Source organism: Gopherus evgoodei, chromosome 11, assembly GCF_007399415.2.
Source record: "Gopherus evgoodei ecotype Sinaloan lineage chromosome 11, rGopEvg1_v1.p, whole genome shotgun sequence".
Classification (NCBI taxonomy): Eukaryota; Metazoa; Chordata; order Testudines; family Testudinidae; genus Gopherus; species Gopherus evgoodei.
This window is the reverse complement of record NC_044332.1, coordinates 42,709,843-42,730,766: the sequence shown is the minus strand read 5'-3', so window position 1 is coordinate 42,730,766 and position 20,924 is coordinate 42,709,843. Positions and strand designations below refer to the sequence as shown.

Genomic DNA, 20,924 nt, shown 5'->3' with positions numbered 1-20,924 from the left:
CATAGACAGATTATTTCTCTCATGCATACAACATTTGGATGCCCTTTGGCATACATTATTATGTCTCCTATAGAAGGCACCCCCTTGCTCCAAGGTATGACATAATTGTTTACAATAAACTGGTTTTACCACAGTAGATTAGTATATTGTCCAAAAAAAAAAAAAAAAAAAACCCAAAAAACCCTAGCGGCAGTGATCCACTAAAAAGCTTCCAGTGCAAGAGAGTTAGCCACAAGTTGTGACTCCCTATTCTGAGTCATAGCTGTAGAGTGCTTAGATGACCTTATATTTCCAGCAACAAAGAATCCTGTGGCACCTTATGTCACCACACATTAATTCCAGATTGATACACCAGATGACCAAGTTGCCTCCATGCTTTGGGACAAAGTCTGCTCTGAGGTGCAGCATTCTGGACTATCTCTGACTGGCAGAGGACTTGGTTCAGAGCAGCCCTCAGGTTACTCTAAACTACATTACGCTACAATAACACTGGTCCAAGAGTCAGGACCCACAGTCACCTGAGAAGCTCTCAATCTTTCACACACTCAAATTAAATTTAATTTTGAGTGGAATTACTCCGTATTCTCAGTTGTGGCCCTGGCAGTAAAATGAGTCCTTTATTTGTCAATGTAAGGTACTTCTAGGGAGATCATCATGGTCGCTTCTGAATACTGATGACAACACTCTGTGCTGTTCTCACACCTTGTGTGTGAAGAGCTCAGTGACTGCCCAAACTAATCTTAATAAATGAAGCTGCACTGCAGCTCTGTGAGAGAGGAAGTGTTAATGTCCCCTATTTACATGTGGGAACTGAGGCATAGCTTGTTATTTTTGCAGTTTACTTTTAGTTCCTCCATCTCCAAACAGTTATTCCACCTTGTCATTTACAGTGTGAAAGCTGCAGATCATGAGCCAGTGAAGGGCAAGCCACAATACCACATCGTAATACCTCTGCATCCTGCTTCTACTAGTGTTGAGTAATTGCACTTTACCTTTGTTTAATTGCAAAAAAAACCCCTACTTCCTCCCATTGCAGAGGACTCATATCTCTGAGCTCGCTAGGCCTTCACTTCTGGACAGCAAGGCTTCGGGAGTAACTTCTTCTGTTTAGCCCCAAATGGTATCACACTCCCCTGTGTCCAAATAATACAAAGTCCTAAAAAACAGTGAGGCTGGATAACAGTGTGTATAACTGATTCCCAGAATTAAACCAGGACACAGGATCTATTATTTTTGTTTGCAACTTAAATTATGGAGCAAGTGCTTTAAGGGAGAAATTGCAGTTATCTTCATTGTAAAATGTCTTCATTTTTCACCTTTGCTTGGAGTGTGTGTCATGAACTTTTACTAGTTTTCTTAATGCAATTGAATAATAATAATGAATAATAGACAAAACACTTTAGAAGAAATAGAAGAGATGGGAAGGGGACAGATTGTTCTCTGGTACAAAAGGCTTGGAAGGATTAGCTTTTTATCAGTAATTGTTGATAAAAATCAATTTTATCTTACCCACACAAACCAAAAAAAATATCTCCATCAGTAATCATCAAAATTTACAGATTGGCAAACAAGAAAAATACTGTTACCTTACTAGATTTTGATTTAAGGATATTTATTTTGTATATTTTGACCTGTAATTTTGATCATTTGTGTTTTAACAGTTATAAAGATTTAACTTCTTGTATCTCAAAATCTACTGTCATTAAATAATTAACATTTGACCCCATGTGATGGGGTGTCCTTTGGGATTTCCAGACAGGACTGGAAGGCATTAAGGTGGCCAGGTAAGCCTGTTAGCTCACAGACTCATAGACTTTCAGGATGAACCTGAAGGAAGAGCCAGGGAGCAGGGAAGTGATTGCAAGCAGGTTCAGCTGTGTATGACTGGGCAGGGCCTATAAAGCCAGCAAGCTGGTAACAAACAGGGGCAGCTGCTGGGAAAGGGCAGTCACTCCCTGGGAAGCAGGAGGAGGGTTTGGAGGCGGTACACTCAGGGAAAGGAGGGGAACCACAGCGGTAGGAAGCAGTGAGGGCTGGGAGAGGAAAGCCGAGAACTGCTGGGTTGACAGTCATTGAACTGGAACCCAGAGTAGAGGGTGGGTCTGCGTCCCCCACCCGCCACTGGGGAAGTGGCATCAGCAGGGTAGTGAATGGGAACACTGCCTGAGTCACTGTGAGAATAGAAGGATTGTACCCGGAAGGGGGAACATTGAGTGACCTGGCTGGAGGACTGAGTCACTAAGAGGATGCTGCGGTTCCTGGATGAGAGAGGAGCTGCAGACCCGAGAGAGAGATGCAGTATGCGACCATAGGAAGGGCTGTTGACCTCAAGAGCTAATCTCCAGCGTGACCAGGAGAAGGTGCCAGGCAAGTGGTGAGTAGAGCACCCTGTGACACCCCCCTCCAATAATTTTCCACAATTGTAAAAATGTAAGTCAATTAAAAAAAAAGTAAAAATAAACATTAATATTATCTATCAAAAGTATGAAAAATAAATCAAATTCTGCCAAGCCTAACTCAGGTAGGACACTGACGCTGGCAGTAGTAAATATGCAGTGCAAATTAGCATATGTTCATTGTAGCAGGTAAGTCCCTGATCAGTTCACTTACATTGCACGTGTTGGTGTTCCTTGCGATGTTAGAGTTATAAATAGAGGACAAGTTGGGTGAAGTAATATCTTTTATTGGACCGAGTTTTCTTCAGGTCATCTATTTTCTGTGTAAGCTCAAAAACTGGTCTCTCACTCCAACAGAAGTTGGTCCAATAAAAGATACTATCTCACCCACCTTGTCCTGCATATACATTGTCTTTAGTCAGAAGAGCTGTAAAACTTTTAACATTAGCTAGTACTAGCTTCTAAATGAAATAAAAAGAAGCAACAATCAATCAAAGCTGCCATAAGATGAACATTAAAATTATTAATTTTTCTATGTGTGGCCTCGGAGATATTGATCAGGAAAATAAATGACCCTCGTTTCATTACCATGCATGTCAAGAGAGTTTATTCTCATGTTGACACTTCTGAGAACAACAGCTTATTTCTTCTGGTACTTTGAAAATGCTAAATCTTTGGCCTTGGAAAAAGGCTACATACTTGGCTTAGCATCTGACTTTTCACACTGCTGTGTTCTCCTCAGTTATTCGTCTATCAATGAAAAGAAATCATCAGGTCGCAAATACGGGAACTGCTCCTGAAGGCTGCAGTGCAGATAAAGTTCCCATTTACTTTAATAGGAGTATTTGCTAGTGTTAGCAAAAATTGCAGAAGTGGATCCAAAAAAAGAAAATTGTGGGCAAACCAGCTGACCAGCTTAACGAAAATACATTATTGTGACCTTTCCCTTTCTGCTTATCATTCTTATAAGAATGAAAGTAAATAAAATAACATGGCTATACATATGCATAGAGCTCTGCAGATCTATGGACATCCGCTTTTTATCTGCAGCTATCCATGGATCATTTTTACCCTATTGTTTTAGGTTACTGCCTCATATGCCTAACATTATATACTTTCATATCTTTTACAAATTTAAATTCAAATTATAAGTTATTTAGAAAAAAGGAACAAGAAGATGGGTACATGACTGAATCGTTTGCAATTGTCTTTTTAATTTGCCATTCAGGATAATTTGTCACATAATTTCAGCAAGTAATTCTCAAACTGTAGGTCACTCACAAACATTTCCAATATTCAAAATTAGGCTATGTTGGTTAGTTTTGATTGGTCACATGGTCTGATTCTCTTCCCGGATTGCCTGAGCAGAACTCTTAGAATCAGATTTCCAATATAACTATTCAGTTATAAATTCAAAAGGCACTTTCCACAAATATCCTTCAATATATTCTTAACATTTATCATTTTTCTTTCCATTACTACTACTAAATTAATCACTAAAATACTGTAGAAAACATACACAAAACAGACGAACTCCACTGAACTTGCACACCACTGAAACCACTCTCACCAAAGTCTCACATGGCCTTCCTAGTTCAGAAACCAGTCTCTATTCTTACCTCGTTTAACCTGTCAGCCACTGTTGGCTTCCATGACCCTCTTCTCTCCTGGTTCTCCTCCTACCTCTTTAATTGTGCCATCAGTGTGCTCTTCAGAGGATCCTCATCATCATTCCTCCAGCTTTCTGTAGTGATCCCACAGGGCTTTGCTCTGATCTCCCCTCCCCCTACACAGGGTCGGCTCCAGGGTTTTTGCCACCCCAAGCAGCAGAAGAAAAAAAAAAGAAAAAAAGCTGCGATCACGATCGGCAGCAGCTCCACCGCACCGTTTTCTTCTTCAGTGGTAATTCGGCAGCAGGTCCTTCCCTCCGAGAGGGACCAAGGGACCCACAGCCGAATTGCCGCCGAAGAGCCCGATGTGCCGCCTCTTCCCCTTGGCCACCCCAAGCACCTGCTTGCTGAGCTGGTGCCTGGAGCCAGCCCTTACTCTACACTTTATCTCTGGGTAACCTCATCTGCAAACACAAATTCAGCTACCATCTCTATGCTGACAACTCACAGATCTCTCTATTCCAGACCAGTCTCCCTCTGTCTAAACTAAAATCTTAGTCTGTGTCTCTGACATCGCCTTGTGGATGTCTAGCCATGAGCTCAAGTTCAACATGGCTAAAACAGAGCTCTGAGCCTTTCCCCAAGCTCTCCCAACCACTTGCTTTCTCAATTGCTGTACACAACACTACCATCGTGCCTGTCACCCAGAGCTGTAATCTAAGCTTCAGCTCAGACCTCTGTATAGGTCCTCATATCCAGGCTATGTCTAAATCTTGCTGATTCTTTCTGTAAAACATCACTAAGATACAATCATTTCTACCCATCCACGCAGCTACAACTCTCATCCAGGCACTCATCATCTCTCATCTCAATTACTGCAACATCCTTCTCTCTGGCCTTGACAAACTCAATCTTGCCTCACTTCCATTCCATTCAGAATGCTGCTGCAAAGGTCATTCTCCTACCCTGTTGCTCTGACCATGTCACCCCTCTCCAAGTCCCTCCACTGGAGCCCCCTTCTCTATGACATCAAAAATGAGCTGCTTGCATTAATTTTCAAGCTCCTTTATGATATATCTGCACCCTACCTGTCATCCCTCATTCATTATTGAGATGTTGACTGTCTGCTCCAATCAGACCATGGTGTCAGTCTCCATCACCCACCAGTTAAATTCCTTAAAAGTCCCTTTGTGCTTTCTCCCATGTTGGCCCTTATGCTTGGGAGGATCACCCCATAAACATCTACAAAATTTCCACATTTTCCGCCTTCAAAACCCTCCTTTGTTATGATGCCTACATAACACCTGACAACAGTTAGGCTGCAGGTGTGCTAAGACCTCTCTGCCCATCGTGTTGACCAATACTGTCTCATTGTTCCCTTGTATTCCCCCATTGGGCTGGCTGTACTCATCTCTTGTCTCTTATCTTATGCTTAGATTGTATTCCCCTTGGGGCAGGGACCATTTTTGTTCTGTGTTTGTACAGTGCCTAGCACAATCAGGTCCTGCTCCATGACTGAGGGATTCAGGTTAACATAAATAATAATAAATGAACAATCCAAGCAAATTCATTTTTAAATGCTTTCATGGTATAATTCCCCACTCTGAACCTTAGCGTCCAAAAGATGGGGTACCAGCATGAATTCCTCTAAGCTTGATTACCAGCTTAGGACCTGTAGTGCTGCCACCACCCAGTGCCTGGTACACTCTGGTCCCCCCAAAACCTTGCCCGGGGACCCCCAAGACCCAGACCCTCTGGATCTTAACACAAGGAAAGAAAACCCTTTCCCTCACCGTTGCCTCTCCCAGGCTTCCCCTCCCTGGGTTACCCTGGAAGATCACTGTGATTCAAACTCCTTGAATCTTAAAACAGAGAGGAAAATGCACCTTCCCCCCTCCTTCTCTCTCCCCCTCCCAGACTGTCCCTGAGAGAGACAGTAATCCTAACACAGGGAGAAAATAACCTCTCTCTCCCCCTTTCCTCCTTTCTCCCCACCAATTCCCTGGCGGATCCAGACCCCGTCCCCTGGGGTCTCACCAGAATAAAAAAACAATCAAGTTCTTAAACAAGAAAAGCTTTTAATTAAAGAGGGAAAAACAGTAAAAATTATCTTTGTAAATTTAAGATGGAATATGTTACAGGGTCTTTCAGCTATAGACACTGGGAATACCCTCCCAGCCTAAGTATATAAGTACAAATTAAAATCTTTTCAGCCAAATACACATTTGAACTCCTTCCAACCAAATACACATTTGCAAATAAAGAAAACAACCATAAGCCTAACTCGCTTTATCTACCTAGTACTCACTATTCTGAATTTATAAGAGCCTGTATCGGAGAGATTGGAGAGAAACCTGGTTGCACGTCTGGTCCCTCTGAGCCCCCAGAGTGAACAACCACCAAAAACTAACAGCACACACAAAAACTTCCCTCCCTGAAGATTTGAAAGTATCCTGTCCTCTGATTGGTCCTCTGGTCAGGTGACAGCCAGGCTCACTGTTCTTGTTAACCCTTTCCAGGCAAAAAGATATGAAGTACTTCTGTTCCATTAACTCTTAACTATCCGTTTATGACAAATGCAAGGAAATGGTCATGGTGAATTCTTTTCATTATCTGCCCAGCTCTAGAATCCAGGAGCTGAGGGGGGTGTGAGGGGTGGTGGAAGAGACATTTTTGCCCCATCCTCTCCCCAAACCAAGTGGCCTTGTAACTGGGTGCACAGGGCTGCAGTGCCACTGAAGTGTGTCCGTGGAGGTCACTCCACCATGAAAGAGAGACAGCTGGGCCAAATTCGAATGGCACCGGGACTCCACATACCAGGTCACAATGCCCAGAGCAGGGAGCAGGACCCAGCCTCCTGGGGCACTGTTGCTGCAGGGTGCGGTCCCTCTCTAAACCTTCCTCCCCCACCAACCGATGGTAATTTTTTGGAAAAGTTGGAGGAGCTCATTTTCAGATTTTGACGCGCGTCCCCAAAAAGCTCTGTGTAGCCCTGCTAGAATCAAATCAAAGACCCACTGAAACCAAAGTAGCTGCCAACCACTGAATCAGTTACTCCACCGATGTCACTGGAGTTGTGCTCACCTACACTAGCAGTGAAGTTTTAGTTCATTTTGGAGTGCACAGGTGAAATATATAATACCCAGCAATGGATCCTATAACAAACATGACTCATGAATAAGGAACAAACATTAACAGAGCTCATCCAACCTTCGAATGATCAAAACATAGCTCTTGCTTATGACAAGTGACTTGTGAAACTCATGTAACCAGGCTTTTCCTGGTTCAGCACTACTTCCTTAGTAAGCACACAGAGACCATATCTCCCCTAAACAGAGGCAGAGAAAGAAGACAACAGAGACAAGGCAATGACTACCTGTCAGAGACCATATCTCCCCTAAATCAGGTGAGAGTTAAATTTTTCATGTAAACATTTTATTTATTCTGCTCAAACTTTTCTTTACATGACAACCTTACACATAGAGAGGATGAAAAGGAAAAACTTTTCTGAATCTGATTCATTTAGAGTTACTGGTAAATGTTTCCAGTTCTGTGATATTTTGCCTTTTACAGTTGCCAGGGAAATATTTTCAGCTGTTTTTGCAATTTTAAGGAATAACAGGATACTTTTTTCTCTCCCTCACATATGAGCTCACTGAGAGGCAGGGACTTAATCTACTTGCTATGCTTCTGGAAAAAGTTGTTCTTGTTTTGGATTACAAGTAATACTATTAACACAAGATTGCCACAAGTGCACAATTCTTGAAGTGTGGCTGTGCACAGAAAGTGCTTCAAAGCTCCTGCTGGTTCAGGTATAGTACCATGAAAATACGTCTCTTCACTTTTTTCTTGGTGTTCACAGGAAACTTGCTAGAGATCTTTAGTATTCACTTTGTCCAACACAGGTTTTACCCTCTACTTCTTTTGAGGTTTTGCTGTTCAAAAGCGGAAGTGGCATGTCTGTTCTGTGAGATGCCACTACATATTTACAACATTTTTCCTTCATCAGTGCATGATTTTGGAGAAGAAAATGAAATATCTCAAGCAGAACTGAAGAAAATAAATTGACCATTAAGAAAAAGTATGTAATTTGTGACTTTGCCAGCCAGAAGAGAGGAGTTGCCTCTCTGAAAGGCATTGTTTCCTGCAAGTGATAAGCTGTTTTGCTGATAAGAATCAATTTTCATTTCATTTAATGAAATGAAATTTTCTTATATTGGTGTGGGGAATAAATTGAACTGCTAGGTACAGTAACTATAATACAATGGCTAAATCTGTGTGCTCCTGTCTCCTGCTTGTGGCTGCCTACATATAAGATATGTGTCTGTTATCACCATTGGCCAGTGGAGTTACTCCTTCAGATCAAGGGGTGGCGGTCTGTGCTTTTGGTCCAGAAACATCGTAAGTTCTATCACAACTAATGACCTTGGTAGGGAGCTCATTACATAAAACCAGCTCATTTCATGTGGTCTCACTCATATAAATGCACTTTACAGAGAAACATAAAAGTACTGACTACAGCTGTTTGAAAAACGTAATTGTTCTTTCACAGGACATTTTCACAATTCAAAATTACTTTTCATTCCAAACTGGAGCCAAAAGACAAAGTGTCAGAATTTTTTCACAAAAAATTTCACAAAATTCTGAAAAGTTTCAAATTGGAAATGTCAAAACAGAAAATTAGGACATTTTCAATCAAAATGAAATGATTTGATGTAAAATTATTCTTTCAACTCAGTGCTTGAAAATGAAAAAAATTTCATTCCGAAATGTCGATTTGAAACAAAGCAAAATGATTAGACTGAATTTCAGTGTAAAGGTTTGTTTACACTGTACACACCTCATGGCAGCGAGTAGAGAACATATGCTGCAAGCTCCCCCCAGCACAGGCATAAATAGCAGTGTAGATGGTGAGACACTGCTTAGGTGAGTAGAGACACCAGAACCTTAGGGTATGTCTGCACTGCAATTAAACACCTACAGCTGGTCCGTGTCAGCTGACTCAGGCTCATGGGGCTCAGGCAATCGAGCTGTTTAACTGCAGTATTGATGTCTGGGCTCAGACTGGAGCCTGGGCTCTGGGACCCTCCCACTTCACAAGGTCCCAAAGCCCAGCTCCAGCCTGAACCTTAACATCTATACCTCAATTAAACAGCCCCACAGCCTGATCCCTTAGCGAGGCAGCTGACACAGGCCAGCCATGGGTGTTTAATTGAGGTGTAGGCACACCCTTAGAGTGTGTACCCTCCATGGTTCTCTACACACCCAAGTAGTGCCTCACCCATCTGCACTATGATAAACTGGAAAGAAGCTGATTAAAATAAAGGTCATAGACAAAAGCAGTGAAAATGCAACATTCTTTTGTATATACGTAAATTTACATACTAGAATTCCTTGTTCTACAATACAAAGGAAATATACTTAATCACACTGAGAGCAAGCATTTATCTAGTTCAGTATTCTCTCCCCACAGCTGAAATCACAGAGGACAGCAAAGTTAAGCAACACAAACTAGTATATGTATGTATCCTGTTCTGCAACACTTATGTGCAACACCTTGCAGTGCAAGAGGCTACACCCACTTCCACCACAGGTATTTACATGAAGACGAGCATATGTGCAACAGAGGCCACTCTAGCTACAGACAAAGAGGAAACAGTCTAAGGCAGCAGATTTCTGAGCAGCTCTCCAGGGTGGCAGATTTGGTCCAGCTGGCCCTCCAGCATAACAGAGAATCAGCTAAGCCAAATCTGAGTGGCATTGCAACCCAGGGGGCCCAGTCACAACATCACTTACTTAAATTTGCCCTGGCTGCCCTGCCATCGTGATGGAGGAACATCTGGGGCAAATCTACTGTCCTAGGAGGGGCAGGCGCATTTTATGTTTTGCCAAGGGCAGCAGATAGTCTTGAGCAGCCTCTGACAAGCAGCCACATTAGCTAGGAAATCAGGCAAAAGGTCTGGGGTATATGGGTCCTTGTGTTTCAGAGCATAAAGGGATTACATGTGGGGATAAGAAAGGAACACCCCTCCCTCCCACAATACAGAACAACAGGGTAAATGCATGTGTTTTGGTTTTGCACTCTTTGGCAGTTGAAGGGAGAGGGGTTGTCTTGTTCCTGATGGAGAATTTGGCCAAAGTTAATGTCACAGCAATGACTTCCTGCAGCAGTGAGATAGCAGTGTCTATATGCAGTGTATAAAAATATTATGTTACCTTCTATCCGTTTTTCACTCAAGTTATGATTGTATAGAATGCTGGTATGTCCATTGTTAATTATTTATTTATTAATTATTAATTATTTACTTCTTATTACTGTTATTGCAGTAGATCCCAAAATGTAGTAGACTCTTATGAAACACAAAACACAACACAGTCAGATTCACTTCTTAAAGAGCAGGGATGCAAATTGCACCCTACTGAACTCATGGGACGAATGTACTGGAGAGGAAATTTACTCCCTGAGGGGGATGAGTGGCAGAACTGCCACCATCCTCCTCTGGGACTCTGTCTGGGAAAGACAGTCTTAGATTCTAGCTGGGAGGAGCACTGCTAGTGGAGCATCCCCCGGAAATACATAATCCCAGTAATCAGCATATTTGTCATTATAATTATCTATTTATTTTCACTTGTATTACCGTAGCACCTCGGAGCTCTAGTCATAGATCAGGACCCCATTCTGCGATGTGCTCTACTGGTCTGCTCCCTTCCACAATGGCCCAGCCCACAGTTTTGGGCTGCTGCAAAGAGAAAGGTTGGAGGTGACTTGTGCAGCTGGACCCTTGCCCCTCATAGACCTTACAATACCAGTTGCTTTATTGTGCTAGTGCAAATCAATGGGTGAGTGCAGCCCAGTCTTGTCAGTCTACTCCTATATAGCCTTCATTTTTGCTGCCCTGCTCTAGACTCTTTACATCTCAACTATGTCTCCTTTGGGGCTGAGGCTATGAAAAGGGGAGGCAGTGTCCAAGGGTCCTTTTATTCTGTAGAATCCCATCATAATATGTTTGCCATGTTAGCTTTTGTCCTCATTTTAATACAAGCAGTAATCCTATAGGTGCAGAACACTGAGGAAGCCACTTCACAGAACTGTGTCCTCTCCTGTTTAAATAAACTTGGAACAAAAGGGGAGGGAAGCCTCCCTTCATTGGTTCTTTCTGTTTCAGGAGAAAGGGGACCAGAAGTCTTTAGTGAAAATGTTTTTCTATATCCTCATCTTTCTGGCCATCTTCTATTTGTGGTGGAGATGCGGGGCACAAGATGGGCAGAAGATTAGAGATTTCACAGACAAATATATATTCATCACTGGATGTGACTCGGGATTTGGAAATCTGGCAGCAAGGACTTTTGATAAGAAAGGATTTCGAGTTCTTGCCAGTTGTCTGACTGAAGTGGGAGCAGTGGAGCTAAAAGCAGCAACCTCAGACCGGCTCCAGACAGTGTTGCTGGATGTGACAGATCCAGACAACGTTAGGAAGGTGGCTGAGTGGATTAAAGCTGAAGTGGGGACAGCAGGTGAGTGACAAAAGATCTGGATTCTTTCCTATGTAGCCTCTCCTCGAGGTGTGGCTCTTATCTCTTCCTTGAGGCTTACTTCTTGGAACAACTGGCTTTTCCCCTCTCCTCACATGGGGTGGGTCCTGAGTTCTTTTTAGTGAGGCTGGTGTCTCCACCCAAGATGACTTCTCACTGTGCCTGTGACACAAGGTTGCTGTCCCTGGAGAACATTAATACTACCTGTGGTAGTAAGAAGTATAAATCCCAGCACATGAAAAACAAATACATCAACATAAACCCCAGTAAAGAAATGACAAATCCAAGAATAACAATATAACAGCAGTGACCTTTATTGGGAACAGGAAAATAGGATCTAGGGAAAGAAAGGGTTAGGGTTGACTAATAAGTATTAAAACATGAATAAATCAACCAATTTCCCACCTCTTGACATGCACAACACCCCCCAGTCCCCAGCTGGCACATCCCTGGTAGGTGGTATGCTGGGGATGAGTTTGGAGATGAGTGTTGTAGCACTACTGGCCAGCTAAAACAAAAAAAAATGGTCCTCTTACAGTGTCTTTACCCCTAGGTGAGGAAAGTCCTGTCATGGCTCCCTGATCAGGAGTCCAATGGAGGTCTTAGTGGATTGCATCTCTGCCACTCTGGACACTGGTCTCTACAGAGCTGGAACTGCCTGACCCATGCACTAGATTCTACAGCAATTCAAAGATTCTCCTTTGTGGGGAGAGGAAGTTCATCAACGATCCTCTAAATTGTTCTGCTTCTGGCTCTGCTCCCAAACTCAAAACTGGAACAAAACCTGGTCCCTTTGTCTCTGAGTCAGGAACAAAGCCCCATCCAGGGGCTGAGCAGCCCTGGCTCATCACTGGCACATGATATGGGCTTATCACTGGCCTATATCACCTCATCCACAAACCACTCTGTTGGCCTCAGCAAGAGTTCCTAAACCATTCTATCCCCACCCCTGACTCCATGCATGCTTGGAAATGGTGTCAGAGGGCTCTGGTAGCTGCTACTGTTATAGTCCACAGGGTAGGAACCCCTGGAAGCTCAGTTGAGAGTTCCAGGAGCTGAGCAAACTCCAAGGAGAGGTTACACTTACATGAATTGCAACTGTTTAATAGGCATGGATAAAAACTGCAAAATAGATCCCTCTGGATATTTGTTTGAAATTTGTATTTGGCTGTGTTGTCTCTTTTGTATCACTTTCCACAAATATTCTAGTGGATGTCATCACTGGAAGGAATTTTTCTGGATACAGCTAATTTTAGGTGAATATTGAAGAACATTATTGGAAAGTGGACAAATATTCACAATGGAAACTGAATTTCATTGACTTTGATGGGACTCTTTATGTGTTTCAAGCTAAGCACCTCCTTAAGTGCATTGCTGGATCAGTGCCAGAGGAGTTAGCACTTTTCAGAATGAAGTCCCCTGTTAGAGAACAGAACAGCTTAGAAAAGAGACAACTAAAGGGAGGATATGAGTAAGGTCTATAAAATCATGAATGGTGCAGAGAAAGTAAATAGGGAAGTGTTTTCACTCCCTCACATGACACAAGAACCAAGAGTCCCCCAATGAAATTAATAGGCAGCAGGTTTAAAACCAACAAAAGGAAGTACTTCTTCACACAACACTCAGTCAACCCGTGGAACTCATTGCCAGGGGATGTTGTGAAGGCCTAAAATATAATTGGGTTCAAAAATAGATAATTTAATGGCAAATAGTTCCATCAATATAGCTATTAATCAAGATGGTCAGGGATGCAACCCCCAAGCTCTGGGTATCCCTAAGCTTCCGACTGCCGGAAGCTGGGAATGAATAACAGGGAATGGATCACTTAATAATTGCCCTGTTCTGTTCATTTCCTCTGAAGCATTTGACACTGGCCACTGTTGGAAGACAGGATTCAGAGATAGATATAGCATCAATCTGAAGCAATATGGCCATTCTTTTGTTCTTTAACTATACCATGAGAGCTATGTGCAGAGTTAAACTTTTAATATTGAATACTCACAACAAATTGCATCATTTTCAAACAGGAAAAGAGACATAATATTTGAACAATTTATTTATTTACATATTAATCACCTAGATCAGTTATTTATCCAGCCATAAATTAGTATTTCATATGCAATCCCACATTAACTATCCAGAGGCTATCTTCATAGGACCCAATTCTGATACTGTTACTCATGTTAATTGATTGATTGATTGCTTTGATTGCAATGGGGCCACTGGTGGAATAAAAGCACTACTCAGAATTAAGATAAAACAGAACCTGGCCCTTTGAACCATGCAGCCTGGAGCTTGCAACCTGCACCTTCCAGGCTAACCTCCCTCTCTCCCTTTTAAATTGCTTATAATTTACTCAAACAAATTGTTTTGAGGTTGACATTTTCAACATTTGGCCTAAACCCAAAGGTGATGTTTTTTCTGTAACGTTGGAGGAATATCCATTCAATTGTTTTTGAGTTTTGTGATGATAAGAAAAATACACTTTCCTGTGTCAATATCAAACTTTCAACTCACATAACTCAAATGATGGAAGAACAAATCTTCAGACTTATCTTGTTTGAAAGTCTTCACTGAAATGTGAAAAATAATCCAAGTTTGAAAATATCAGTTCAGGATTTGTAAAATTATGAATCTTTAAAGCTGGCAATTTCACACCTGGGTAATAGAAGAATTTTTGGACACATTTCCAAAGCGAAACCTGAGCTCAGCTCTCAGAAACTCAGGTCTAAGGGCAGCTGAGTTAAGAAAGCACAGCTTCAGAAGGCAAATAGGCCAGAAGCTCCTATAACTAGTAGAACTACAAATCTTTATGCCAATTTTAATACCATCACCTTTGTTAGGTGGTGATTTATCATACTACATAGCTGTGACTAAAGAGAAGCTAGGATATGGGAGCTCCTTTGGGGAATAAACATTTTCTGGATGGAGCACCCATAGCGAAAAAGATGCCTAAAACAGTCCTGCAATTCAACTTTAACTGCTCTGTCAATACAGAAATAGATACAAGAGAAGCCATGAGAAGAGAGTCTACAGAATGACTGTGAGATTATTGTAACCAGGAGGTGCAAGCCTTTCACTACAATCAAATCATAAGTGGGAGGTGTGGGACACATGATATTGAAATTTCCCATTTATTGTGTTCTCAGCTGTTTTCAAAAAGATTGACTTCAATTTTGGTTGCAAGTCTAGATCTCTTATATTATCCAGACCAGCTCACCCAACCCTGATATTCTGGACTTATAGCTGTGTCAAAAATATTATAGCTCCTTGGTTTCTAACACCTCACTGCCGCCCAGACTTCCAAAGCCCCTAGACTTCCCACCCACCCACCTTCAAAGGTCATGAAAGGAAAATGTTAACACAGTTTGTGAAGTGGCCTGGAAAGAGTGGTGGTGAAACGTAAGCATCAGGTAAAATGGTGAAGGCTGCAGGAGATCTAGAGGCAGTTTATTTATAAGTTCCTGCCCATCTTGTAATCCGTCTGGTTCTCAGACAGTTCTTGATGAGTTCTCAGTTGGTTTGGCTTCTCTTTATGTTACATAGGGGTGAATATTTGCTTCCTAAATCACTACTTTAATTTTTTGTTTGTTTCTCTGCAGGTCTGTGGGGGCTGGTCAACAATGCGGGGATTATGGGACCATCAGCGCCAACAGATTGGTTGAATATTGAGCACTTCAGAGCACCAATTGAAATTAATTTAATTGGCCTCATAAATGTTACATTACATTTGCTTCCCTTGGTAAAAAAGGCCAGAGGGAGACTAGTAAATATATCCAGCACCGGAGGCCGCCTGGCAGTCTATGGGGGTGGCTATTTTCCTTCTAAGTTTGGGGTGGAAGCATTTAATGACAGTTTAAGGTACAGTAACGTTAATTTTGAGGAAATAATACATGTTCGATAATGCTGAGAAACTTGATAGTGAGGTAGTACCCGCCAAAGGAGTGACTGTCATTTAATGCTGGTTGGGGAGGCTAAGAATTAAAAGGCCTTATTGGGTCTCATTCTAATGATGACTGCAGTACACTTTGCAATTGGCATAACTTAAAATGCAATGCCCCATATTTTTGTTTAAAACTAAAACAAAAGGCAACTTTTGAAGTTTAAAATGTGTGTGTATATATATATAGTCTTGTATGTATAGCCCCCTTGATGTATCACTGCAAAGGACTTCAAATAAATAAAAACACTGGCTGCTTCCCTGTGACCTCTCCACACTGGCCCACCACTAGATAACACTTACTTACAGTTTGATCTTGGCCTTCCCAATATGCACAATGAGCTACAGAGATAGGAAGAGAACATTACTGCAGATATAAATACATCAGCTATTAACAATGCTGTCTAAAATAGCAATGACATCCTTAACTGGCTGTTTCTGCAGACGGGACATGAAAGCTTTCGGAGTTAAGGTTTCTTGCATTGAACCTGGGCTGTTCAAAACTGGACTATCCAATCGAAAAAAGATCATCGAAGAAAGGGAGGTCATTTGGAATCAACTTCCTCCTGCCATTAGAAAACAATATGGAGAGGGGTATGTACAGAAAGGTGAGACATTACTTGATTATTTTGTATTGAAGGGACCGTGTCATTTGCAGCATCACAGTCCTTGGAAAATGGCCCTGACTTTTCTGATTTACAGTGAACCTCTTTCTTCTGAAATTTGACATAAAAAATATAAGCTTAAAATGCTAGATGTCGTAGAATGACTATGCACAAAATAATCATTCTTTTGTTCCTTCTGCCCATGATACTGCCTACAATTTCATCTGAGTTTTGAATATTCAGCTTGGCATATGACCCTTAAATAAACAAACATGCATATGCACATACCTTTGACCCAAAGATACAAGCAGAAACATATGAGAGGGGAGGGAAGGGATGTTTGTGTCTTCCCCACTACTACCAGTTTTTGGTAATTCAAATAGTCCAAGGACAAACCTTCTTTGCTCCTATTAGATACTATGGTGATGGAACCCATGGAAAAAACCTAAGACCTCATTCTGGCAATAGGCTCTGCATGGGCAGCTCCCTGCACCTGCAGAAAGTTCACTGCAGGATCAGCTCCCCTGACAGACAGATTATTGCTGAATCCAGCTTGAAATGGGATCTGCTTATCCAATAACCCTTGGAATACCCTACACCCTCCTCCCCTAGTTCCTTTCTCTACAGCTGCCTTTTGTATCTTCTCCCACCCCAGTGAGCCAGATTCACTGCTGGCATCAGCAGGCGTGACTCCACTCAAGTCAATGAAGCTGCACCCATTTACACCAGCACTGAACCTGGCACCAGAAATACCTATGCCCCCTTCAGTTCCACTTTCCTCAGACATCATAAGCCAGGTTCTGCCACCCTTGCTCAGGTTCAGTAGTGCCCTACTCCACAAGTGAAATCAATAAGAATATTCAGGGAGCAAATTACTACTCAGCTTGAGTAAGAATGGCCAGACTTGGCCTTTAATATAGATCGCTTTTCCTCCTTGTTTTGGGGAGAACAGCAACTGCCATTTGGCTCAGTCATGCCAGAATTGAAAATCAAAGGCCACGTCTACACTACAGCATAAAATCGAAATTATTAAAACCCGTTCTATAAAACTGGTTTTATAAAATCGATTTTACACGTCCACACTAGGGCACATTAATTCGGTGGTATGCGTCCATGGTCCTAGGCTACCATCAATTTCCAGAGCGGTGCACTCTGGGTAGCTCAGTAAAAGAATGAGTCCAATAACTTCGATTTCCGTCCACACTAAACCTAAATCGACATAGTAATATCGATTTTAGGGTTACTCCTCTCGCTGGGGAGGAGTACAGAAATCAATTTTAAGAGCCCTTAAAATCGATTTAAAGTGCCTTGTAGTGTGGACGTGTACAGCGTTAAATCGATTTAACGCTGTTTAAATCGATTTAATGCTGTAGTGTGGACCAGGCCTAAAGTAACCATCACAAATGCACACTCAGGAAATGGGATAGAATTTGCTTTCCTTTCCTTTAGGTCCTGCCACTAAAATGAAGCCCTCGTTGATTTTTTGCAGATGCAGCAAGGAGAGAAAAGCTGATTCAGGTGCTTCAGAACACAAACCTCTCACTGGTTGTGCAATGTATGGAGCATGCTCTAACAAGCATTAATCCTCGCTCACGTTACACTGCAGGCTGGGATGCTAAGCTTCTTTGGATCCCCCTTTCAAGCATGCCTGCAGCAATACAGGACTTTGTACTCCTGAGAAACAAAACAGAGCTTGCGGACCCAACTGCAGGGTGAATTCTCCTCCTTTATTTACACTTTCCCATTCAAATCGGGACGGCCCAGCTGTCTGAGTCAACAAGAACCAGCCGTTTATTTTAGCCCTGTGCCTGCTGATCCAAACTGAGCCTGACACCTACTTTTTTATATTTCTAACGGCTTTTAGAGTGCCTGTTTCTCAAATCTGTGATACATATTATAGCCATATTTTTAATCTTATGTATAAGTCAGGCCACATTTATCAAAGAATCAGTAAAAAAATGGAAAGGTTGCAAAGAAGTGACTGATCCTTCATGTATTATCTAGCTTTAAGTGCATAAAGCGTTATGAATTGGGCCAAAAATCATCAACTACAAACCTTACAATATTTCGTGTAGGATATTTCTTTATTCTGGAAAATATGAACTAGAGAGGTCAAAATGGCCAGTGATTTGGGGGGCTCACCTTGTGAAACCTCAAAGATTTCAGATTTACAGTCAGTACTGAGCACCCACACTCAGGTTAGGCACTTAGTAACTCTGGCACAATGTAGGCCTGAGTCTTTCAATTAAATTATTTCCAGGCAAAGAGATGACAGCCTTGGTTTTGCTAAGTGCTGAGTGACTCCTGCAAGGGGGCTTTAACTTGTGTTAAAGTACATGGGAAATGAAGGCACATAGTACATGACAGGAGGAGCGCAGCATTTACTATTACAAGTGGCTGCTTGGGCTCATTTCGAATTAGACATGACCAGAGTGCTCCAGAACAGCACAAAATTACCTCAAGTCATAACTGTTTAGTGGTTTGCCCAGAAAGTGGTTTTCCACTGGGCAGAAAACTGGCCAATGGCAAAGCCAAATGCTTTCTTTGGTCTGGTGACTTTGTTGTGACATGACTAGGCTAAACATTAAGCCACCCAGTGCCTGTCTAAATATTGCCGGTTTTCAATTTAACTTCTCTGGAGCTTGCAAGGTATCACTCTGCTTTCTGACTGCAGCTTGTATTTAGTCATCAGTGTGTGGAGTTCATTTATATTTTGCATGAAGAGAATTGTATGGTTGTTATTTCCTATTAGAACAAATTTGAGGTGTGCTGTACAAATGCCTGTGGATTAGCTATTCTTACTGCAGTGAGTAGTAGTGGGCCTGCTATTGCAGATTTCTTCTAAAAATATTTGTACTCATAAAGGCAAAGGTACAGAGTGGTGGGAAAGCAAACTCTTTTTATTTAAATCATAAGCCAGATAGCTGCAATGTGAGCATCCACATGTTGCCACCCCAATAACCTTAGCCTAGGCCTGGAAAAGCTGCTGGGTTTTTAAGCTAGAGGTCATTTGGTCCTTATGTTAACTCTGCAGAACCAAGAGCACCAGATTATGCTTATGTGCTGCTTGTCCTCAGAACTGAACTGAGACACTTAGATTCATATCACTTAGGAGACCTGAATTCTATCTCCAGATGTTAAAGGAAAGTATTTTATACACCAAGGGCTGGTCTACACTGCCACTTAAGCCGATATAACTTATGTCACTCAGGGATGTGAAAAAGCCTCCCCCCTTGAGTGACGCAAGTTACCATGACCTAAGCGCCGTCCACATCGACGCTATGTTGGCAGGAGACACTCTCCCACCAACATAGCTTCCACCTCTTGCAAAGGTGGAGTAATTATGCCAATGGAAGAGAGCTCTCCCGTCAGCACAGAGCATCTTCACCAGATGCACTATAGCAGTGCAGCTGTGCCAGCATAGCACTTCTAGTATAGACTAGCCCTGAGCAAACCAGACCCAGGCTGTTGGAGTGATTAAGGAAGGAAAGAAAATGAGTTGTATCTAACCAATAGAAATAATCCTGAATATATCAATGCCACTTACCATCCTGCTCTGATCTTCATTATTTATATAGCTAACTATACCTGTTTGCATCAGTTCCTTCAGAAGCTCATTCATACTGTCACCTGCTATGATATTACAGATCTATGAAATCTGAAAATCAAAATAAGAAATAAACAGAATTTTGGGAGTGGGTAAGATGATCCTAAATGTGCCTTATATAATGTAGCTATTTGAACAGCTGGCTCTTCCCCAAATATATTATACTACATCATATAAAGGGCCAAATTTTGCCGTCAGCAACACCATTGTAACCAAGCTCCTCATTTACTTCAGTGTCACTGAGAACAGCATTTGGCCAGTGACTATCGGAAATGAGCTGCAGTGATAAAAGTAATTAATAGAAAAGAGCTGAAATTATTATATTTTTATGGAAGTAAAACATGGTTTCTACTTCTGATTAAGTGCCTTTATTCCCTGCAATGTTAATGGAATTGCGTGTATAATAGCAGAACTTTTTCCTGTGACATTGTGACTTTTCCTATTACTCTTTTCCAGGCATTTGAACTCATGTAGTTTTATGCAAAACTGGTCTGCAACTCTATTCTAATCCAATTGCCAGAACCATTTTTAACAGTCTGTTCTTCAGCTTGAGACAGAAAGAAAAACAACTGGACAGAATCATCTATGGCCCATATTCTGGACCAGTATCTAGCAGCCACTTGTAATAGTAAATGATTCAGAGAATACTCCATTTAAAATTGCATTTTAATCAATTTTTTTATTGTCTCAATACCCTCTTCTACTACCTCCTTTCTTTAATACAATTTTACTAAATCTAATGAATTGATTTGTTTGGTTATTATATAAAATTAGTCAGTGGCCTTTCCTTCTTGTAAAATTTATTTCTGGGATGAACCTGAATAATTTTATGTGCAGCTAAAGAGTTCTTGCTAGGGCTGACCTTCAAGCCACTACATTATGCAATAACTAAAACATTAAATTATCTGTTTACCTAGTTGCACATTAGCTTAAAGTGCAGGGGTATTTGAACCCCACTAAAGGCATTTTGCACACCAAAGCCTGTGTTAAGGATGTTATCATTCCCCACTGATTCTTAATTCTGCACAGTATTATTAAAATACTTATGGGTACTCAGCTAGTTAAAATGTACACATATAATACTGCATACGGTGTGCATCATGTTGTGGAAATAACTTTTAAACTGGAGTCTTCCATTCGAACAGTTGGGCTACTCGATCTGAATATTTCATTGAAGAGAAAAAAAACTATCATTCTTAGGGTTAGCTGACTCTTGTGATCAAAGGGTGTACA

The 20,924-nt window shown here is 41.6% G+C and overlaps 1 protein-coding gene across 3 annotated transcripts; it reads left to right on the top strand.

Moving 5' to 3' along the window:
* The first annotated feature begins 2,051 nt into the window (after window positions 1–2,051).
* Window positions 2,052–19,434, top strand: LOC115659968 (dehydrogenase/reductase SDR family member 9-like). 3 transcript variants are annotated; one of them, XM_030580814.1, is made up of 6 exons: window positions 2,052–2,374; window positions 7,343–7,412; window positions 11,173–11,521; window positions 15,142–15,400; window positions 15,924–16,087; window positions 17,574–19,434. In XM_030580814.1, the coding sequence occupies exons 3-6, from the start codon at window positions 11,203–11,205 to the stop codon at window positions 17,798–17,800; spliced, it is 969 nt and encodes a 322-aa protein (XP_030436674.1). In that variant the 5' UTR covers window positions 2,052–2,374; window positions 7,343–7,412; window positions 11,173–11,202; the 3' UTR covers window positions 17,801–19,434. The 3 variants fall into 3 exon arrangements, with proteins under 3 accessions (XP_030436674.1, XP_030436672.1, XP_030436675.1); XM_030580812.1 differs by lacking the exon at window positions 2,052–2,374 and having other exon boundaries at window positions 7,320–7,412; XM_030580815.1 differs by lacking the exon at window positions 2,052–2,374 and having other exon boundaries at window positions 7,320–7,412; window positions 15,924–16,073; window positions 17,574–17,765.
* Window positions 19,435–20,924: the final 1,490 nt, after the last annotated feature.

What these genes read in the sequence shown, in the direction of transcription:
- LOC115659968 (XM_030580814.1), top strand. Translation starts at nt 11,203, where the DNA reads ATGTTTTTCTATATCCTCATCTTTCTGGCCATCTTCTATTTGTGGTGG. An exon ending in GCATTTAATGACAGTTTAAG is followed by an intron (nt 15,401 to 15,923) that starts GTACAGTAACGT and finishes CTGTTTCTGCAG; the next exon opens with ACGGGACATGAAAGCTTTCG. An exon ending in AGAGGGGTATGTACAGAAAG is followed by an intron (nt 16,088 to 17,573) that starts GTGAGACATTAC and finishes GATTTTTTGCAG; the next exon opens with ATGCAGCAAGGAGAGAAAAG.